General features: G+C 39.9%; 1 protein-coding gene across 1 annotated transcript; it reads right to left on the bottom strand.

Annotated features, from left to right (window-relative positions):
- LOC115399900 (E3 ubiquitin-protein ligase TRIM39-like) lies at nucleotides 1-6,495 on the bottom strand. The gene is made up of 2 exons (XM_030107579.1): nucleotides 6,433-6,495; nucleotides 1-2,594 (listed from the first exon to the last, which is right to left on the bottom strand). The coding sequence occupies exon 2, from the start codon at nucleotides 2,583-2,585 to the stop codon at nucleotides 945-947; it is 1,641 nt and encodes a 546-aa protein (XP_029963439.1). The 5' UTR covers nucleotides 2,586-2,594; nucleotides 6,433-6,495; the 3' UTR covers nucleotides 1-944.
- Between the last annotated feature and the right edge of the window lie 1,223 nt (nucleotides 6,496-7,718).

Raw genomic sequence — 7,718 nt, 5'->3', positions numbered from 1 at the left:
TTTATTGAACTTTATGCGAGGAACAAACATTGCATGGATATATAAACAATCACAGATAATATCAAATACATTTCTCTCAAACTTATCAGAGAATTGTTGACAACATACATAACTCCTTCTCCACAGAGTGTTCTCATTTCAGAGACATGTGAATGCAAACTGGAATGGTTTCCATCAATTAGTATTATTCTTTATTTGAACGCTGCAGATTGAATTTTTCACAAAAATCTTGACCCTTTTAGAAAATCTCCACCTGCATTAAGTGTGATTCAGCCCAAAAATACTTTTTACATCCATGTTCCCCAAAAAATGGCTTCCAATGAGTCAAAATCTAGAATCAAACTCAGGAGGAATCCAGATGATCCAAAGGAGTTTTTATTCATCAACTGAAGCCCATGATTCCAACATTCAACACTTTGTACAGGGAGAATCAGCACAAACGACACTATGATTATCACACAATTTACACAGTTTTCTCAGTTTGGATCCTCACAGACAGCTGTTATACTTCTTCCAACAGGTTGTGTTAAACTGGATTATAAAATCTCAACATTAAATTTCCCCTTGAAAAAACCTTGAAGCTGGAGAGAAAAACTAATGTGTTCATGTTGTGACTCTGCAGCTTGAAGACACACAGACTGAAAGATTCCTGCTCATGAAGACATAAAAACACATGAAAACTCTCCTGATGGAGTCTTCAACCATGAAGGAGCTCTGCCATGAATCAGACTCAGAGGAAACAGGTTGATACTGACTCTGACTGCTCAGTGTTTCCTCTTCTCATCACAGCTTTACTTGTGTTGTTCAAACTGTCAGATGAACGTTTCTTTAGGTACAAACTGCTGCTCAATGAAATCAGAGAATCGTTCACCATGAATCACAGTTAATCTGTCACTTTCTCACCACTTTATTCATTGTTGGTGATGTTTAATGATGAAAACAGATCAGACAGTTTGATTGACAGAACAGATGATCAGAGGAGCAGAGTTTTTACCATGATAATTGGGCTCAGGACAGAAGATTGGGAGGAGTTTGTCAGTGAAGCAGCAGCCAGTGAAGGAGTAGATCAGAGCTGCAGCAGCTGCATCATGAAAAGAGACCAGACCCTCCTCATAATCCACAAACACCCCCACCTTCTCAGGAACACACTTCAGAGAGAGATAAAGGGGAGGGGCATCAACAGCAAAGTTCTTATTTCCATCTATCAAACCTATTATCCATAAACCTTCATCAGGGCTCAGTGTGATCTTTCCCTTCCTGTTGATGGACTTTTTGCTCACTCCTAACATCCAGTCAGTCTTTCCTTTAACCTGAACCTCAAAGTAAAATTTACCTGAAGAGAAACTCTGTTTTCCTAAAACAAAACTATAATAGTCAAACCTCTCTGGGTTGTCTGGAAGCTTCTTCCTCACATCACCACAACTCACTTCTTTTCCATCATCAGACAGGATGAGATGAGGATTTGCTGTATCAGGATCAAGAGTCACATCCACTGCAAACTGCTGCTTCCTCTTCAGATCAGCCTCAAACAGCTTCTTCATCTCTTTGCTGAGAGTCTCCTCCAGCTGAGCCACAGCTCTCACCACAGTCCCCTCATATGATGATGGACGGACGCTGACCTCTGTCCAGTCCTTGGTGGGTGGAGCAGCTTTCAGGGAGGAGAAGCCTTGGAGGAGGTGGAGGTGGTCTTCAGAGAGGAAGAGCTGCTCCACCTCTGAGCTCCTCTTCATCAGCTCACAGATCTCCTCTTCCAGATCTCTGATGAGACCTTCAGCCCGTTTCTCTCTGGCTTCCTCTTCCTCCTCCATCCTCTCCATCAGCTGCTTCAGGCCTCTCTCAACACACTCCTTCAGAGCAGTGAACACCTCAACACCTTCTGCTTTCTCTCTGTCTGCAGCAGCTTTACTCCTCTTCACACACTCTCTGATCTCCTTGATCTTCACTCGTCTCTCCTGGATCATCTGCTGCATTTCAGCCTCTGTCTTCCTCAGCTCCTTCTTCTTTCCTTCACATTCTTCACTCAGAGGAACAAACTCGTGAGTCTTGTGCTCTAAAACAGAGCACATCATGCAGACACATGTCTGCTCTCTCTGACAGAACAGCTCCAGAGGTTTATGGTGCTTCAGACACATCCTGCCTTCCAGGTTCTCCACAGGCTCCATCAGCTGATGTTTCTTCAGGCCTGACACTGTCAGATGAGGCTCCAGATGAGTCTGACAGTAGGAGACCAGGCACACCAGGCAGGACTTGAGGGCCTTCACTTTGGTTCCAGTGCAGACGTCACAGGGAACTTCTCCTGGTTTGGCAGCTTGTTGCTCTGAGCTGCTGCTGGCTTTGAGTTCAGCTTCACGTCTGAACTGAGAAACCATCTCAGAGATGAAAGTGTTGACTTTCAGCTTAGGTTTTTTTGAGAAAACCTCTTTACACAGAGGACAGTCACAGATGTTGTTGGTGTTCCAGTGCTGAGTGATGCACTGGTTGCAGAAGTTGTGTCCACATGGTGTGGAGACTGGATCAGTGAACACTTCCAGACAGATGGAGCACAGAAACTGGTCTTCAGAGAGCAGATTGCTGGCAGCAGACATCTTCACACACTGAGGACAAAAGACAGAGAGTGAACACAACAGAAACAACACAACAGACAGTAATCTCACTCAGGATAAAGATGATGATAAATGTCCACAGAAACAAAACAAAAAGGATAACAAAAAAGAAAGGTTAAAAAAAAACAGACAAGTCACATTTTGAGAATAGAAAATCTGTAAATTTAAATAAAATAATTGCTCAATCCTCAGATGTTGACATTTTGCAAAATCAATGATGAACAAGTTGAAATGGTCTGAAAGGAAAACAAAGTTGAAAGTAAGGTGTGAGCTGGAACAACGTTTCTCTTCAGACTAATGTGTCACTTGTCAGAACTCAGGGTTTCTGCAGCCTTCAGCGTGTTTTCACTGACTTTCCTTCATGGTGAATCTTGATGCTGATGCTTTTCTGCCCTCAAGAAAGAAATTCGCTTAAACAGTGCGCCCCCAGGTGGATATTATTATTATTATTATTATTATCATTTGGGGCTGCATATATCGATTATTTTAGTAATCGATTAATCTATCGATTCATTTGGTCGATGAATCGATGAATCGGATTTTATATATGTATATTTTTTTTTTTTTTACATTTATTTTTATTTTGGCAAGCATAAAACTCACCATGGACAAAAAAATGAACTACTATTAATGCTTGCAGTAACATGTATTAAACTGCACAGGAACACTCATTGCTCGGATGAACATTGCACTTTAAATTCACAAATTATTTCAATAAAAGATGAATAAAATACCTGAGAGAGGGCTAAGGCCTTACCTTGATTATAAAAAAATGCACATGAAAGCTGATTATTAAAGAGCACTTCAAGTACGGCAGGCAATATTCCGTATTATCAAACAATTCCTATTGATATTAATTTTCATCTGTCTTGTGCAAAAAACAAACAAAAATAATAATACTCAGGCTGAGTCCAAAACAGCACATTCACCTTTTTAAACTGACAGCTGCCCTAAAATGTTAAAGCGATACTTCAACATTTTGGCAAATTGGCCCATCTAGGGCAATTCGATAGTCATTTAGAACAGCCTACTTACTTTTTTTGTGAGAGCGAGCTGTTGTTTATTCAGCGGTGCGTCTGAGGAGAGCTTCATGATGGACATAATGGAAGTGGACGGTACAGTTGCTTGGCCAATTTGCCAAAATGTTGAAGTATCGCTTTAAAGTGCATTCAAAGGAGTGCAAAACAACTATGTCAGAATACAGTCACTTTTTTTTTTTTTTTTTTTTTAAACATCTCCCTGGTGCTGTTAAATACGCCAGCTCCGCTTGGCAGTGCAAACTTTGCACCGAGCTCTTCCCTTTTTTTCATTTAAAGTTGTCCCAAACTTTTGACATTTTCTGGCGTTTTCTTTGTTGTCCTTCCTCCTTTTCGCCAGTATTTTCTTCATTCTGCTCTTCAACGCCCCAACGCGCCGCAAAAACGTGTCTGACGCGTCGCGACAATGAGCCGCGTCCGACGCGTCCGCGTCTCGTCGCTGGTGGAACGCGCGTTCCCATTTGTTTTCAATTGGCGCAATCGCGGAAAGCACTTGGCGGTGTGAACGCAGCTTTATTATCCATTTCTCGCGTCGTTTCACCGCGCTGTGCTCCACCCAATGACGTATAGAATTACTTTAATTATAGTAATTCTATACGTCATTGGCTCCACCTGCTTGCTCCGACATGTCCGTGCAGCTTACACTCTCGTGCGGAAACATGCTGCACTTTAGTTCCGGGCGCTACACGCTACCGGTTTCACGGTAGTTTCACTGTACACAATTAATAAACGAATCCTTGAAGCAACAGAATTTAATTCGAAGCTTTTTTATAATCGAATTATTCGATTTATTCGATGAACCGTTTCAGCCCTATTATTATTATTGTCAATAATAATAATGATGATGATGATAAGAAGAACACGAAGAAGAAGATGATGAAGAAGAAGAAGAAGAAGAAGAAACACTTTACAAGGTAATAATAATAATAATAATAATAATAACAATAATGAACTCAGTTTGTGTGGCATTTTTCTGAAACACAGTTCCAAAGTGCTTTCCAGAGTAAAAGAATGATGAAACGGAATTGGTTTTGGGATCTAAGAGAAAGTTTTAAAAGACAAACGTCTTGAGCTTTGTGAAAATGGAAAAAAAAATCTAATCACATTAACAACATTATGAAGAACAGATAACAGAAAAAACAACAGAGAATGATAAAAAAAAAGAAAAAACACAAGGAGCAGAATAAATAATTTCATCTTTTGTTGGAGACTAATCTGCAGATTAATCTGTTAATTCTCAGTAAGCAGAGTTTTGTTGCCACTGCCTGGAAAGTCTGATCTCCTGCAGTTCTAAATGAGTGCATGGGGCAAAGAGACGCTTCTGACCTGCTGACCTCTATTTACAGGGTGAAGACTGAGGCTTCAGCAGGTCGGTCTGTATTGAGAAGCCTGACCATGCTGTGCTCTAAAAGTGAGGACGAACATTTTAAAATCTATTCTAACATTTAACCAAAGAAGAGAAGCCAGGACTGGAGTAATGTGGAACCTTCTTTCAGAGCCTGTTAAAAGTCTTGCAGCAGCATTTCGGACAGTCTGAAGGCGTCCATACAAAAGGCATTGCTAAATAAAACACACAGAATTCTGACTTTTTTTTTTACTGAAATAAATACATTCCTTTGTGTGTAAAACATGTATTTGTTCCTCATGCATGATGTATTTATGTGATGGGTACGTGTTTCATATTTTTTAATTGCAAAATTATTTTGTGGATTTATATTTACAAAACACTGAGTTTGTTTGTGAATTGTTGGGTGTGAGTAAAACCTGTTTTGTGTGTTTGTGAGGTTTTGATATGATTTTAATTTTGCAGGTTTCAATCACTGATCTCTTCACATTCTGGATTAATGTCATTCTGGAAACTAAAGCTGCAAATCATTGTCCTGTTGACACTCCCAAGCTCAAGTACTGGTAGATTAGTAACTGTTTTATATATCTAACATGACAATCATGCTCAGAGTGAACTTTTCCCTCTATAAATCCAACTGTGATGTGGAGTTCAAAGTCTCCAGACCTGTAGAAACCAGATAAAATAAACTTTATAAAAAAAAATACATGGAACGATTTTTTTTTGAAATTCCAATCTAGTTTCCCGAAAGGGATACTTCAACATTTTGGCAAATTGGCCCATTTAGTGCAATTCCTTAGTCATTTCGAACAGCATACTTACTTTTTTTTTTGAGGGCGAGCTGTTGTTTATTCAGAGGTGAGTCGGGGAAGGTTTTTGGGACGGACACAATGGAAGTGGATGGTATTTTTGTTCCCCTCAAACTCATCAAATACGAAATCCAACAACCCCAAAACACTTTGGTGGACACGTTATAATCTGCACATTCACTACGCTGTGTAACACCAACAAATAATATTGTAGCGTTACGACACTGAAGCAAATACTGGGAACTACTTTTTCTTTTGAAATCACTACGCCCAGACGCCATGTTTAGTAAGTAGTTCCGTCCTAGTAATCTTTGCATAAACAACTCAATCTCGTAATTTTGCATTAATATTTCACAGCGTAGTGAATGTGTTGTACGAAATGACTAAGGAATTGCAGTAAATAAATTCGTAAATAAATGTTGAAGTATCCCTTTAACTATCATAAAAATAATTCAGTTCTGTTATTGTATTTTATACATCACCATTCAAACATATTCACAGATTAAATATGTTAGTTTTTGTCAGGCACACCCTGAAACAGACCTGAAACGTGGACCTGTGTGGACAAAAGAGGACGTTTGTCCACCTTCTTCATCAGTTTCCTGAGAGTCAGTATCAGTGTGATCAGCTGTACTCACCAGTGTTGGAGTCAGTGTGTGTGAAAGTCCAGATGAACTCAGGTTAGATTTCTTCACAGAGAAACTCAGAGACTTGTCTGAACTGTAGCTCTGACTTTATCTTTCACTTCCGTAGTGTGACGTTGGATTTCAGTGTCTCCTCCTCTGCTGCAGCTCTGTTAGTCAGTGTTTGTGTTGAGGTGATGACTATGCAAACCAGTTCGTTTAGGATTATACAGACGGTGTATCGGTCAGGATACAGGAATGAGGCCGATGTTCCTTTGTTGGGCTGTGAGGGTCAGTCCATTTATTGCAGTTCACAGGCAGTGTTGTAATAATCTGAAATAAACATAGATCCCAATGAGTGTAAGAGACTCAATTTCTAACAAATTAAACACATAAGAACATGAATCCTCATAAATATGCTACCATGAACATGTATTTACATAATAATACACACAACAAGCACCAAGTCATATTAGTAAATGTCTAACATAACCAGATGTTTTTACACACGTGACAGTGCCACTCTTCAGGTAATCTCCATAAACCAAATGACTCAAATACCATAAATGTGGTAATGGTGCCACCGTGTGGCCAAAGAAAGAACATAACATGGAGTGGCGTGTATGCCGCTGATATCCGCCCACACATGCTCTCTGGGGAGCCATAATATTGTGTGTTTATGTGTCACTGGGTGTTTGGGTGTTTAAGGTTTCTTTGGTGATGCACGGGTGCTTGGCCACGTGACGCATGCGGTGATGGGCAGTGACTGTCAGGTAGTTCTAAACAGGTATGTTTACCTGCGGGCAGGTGGAGAGAGGAGAGCGGGGTCGCCTTGATTTTTGTTGACCGCATGCCGTGTTGTTTGCCCGTTTCGTTTGTACTTGCTGCTGGGGGTGCTGCCGACAGTGTATGCTAGCGGATTTTAATTAAAGGATTTGAACTTAGGGATTTAAATACCGATGCAGCTGCTACTTGAATGTAACGCTCAACATCAAGCACTGTGGACTGATTTTTTGAATGTTTGATGCAGCTTGACAGTGAAGAAGACAGTGGATAAAGGAAACTGAACAACAATTACCGTATTGGCCCGAATATAAGACGACTCCGATTATAACACGACCCCTATTTTTCAAAGATCATTTTGTGAAAAAAAAAAAAATGCTTAAGACAGTAGGGTCACTCATAAAACAACTTTTTATTATACAGTTATTATAAACTCAAAAACTAACAACTGAGATAACATTTCACGAGATACAAAATGAAAAAATATTTCTACAGTTTTGAATAAAAAATATATTCTC

This window comes from Salarias fasciatus, chromosome 13, assembly GCF_902148845.1.
Source record: "Salarias fasciatus chromosome 13, fSalaFa1.1, whole genome shotgun sequence".
Taxonomy (NCBI): domain Eukaryota; kingdom Metazoa; phylum Chordata; class Actinopteri; order Blenniiformes; family Blenniidae; genus Salarias; species Salarias fasciatus.
Note: the sequence above shows the minus strand (reverse complement) of the source record. Positions and strands in the feature narration are given on the sequence as shown.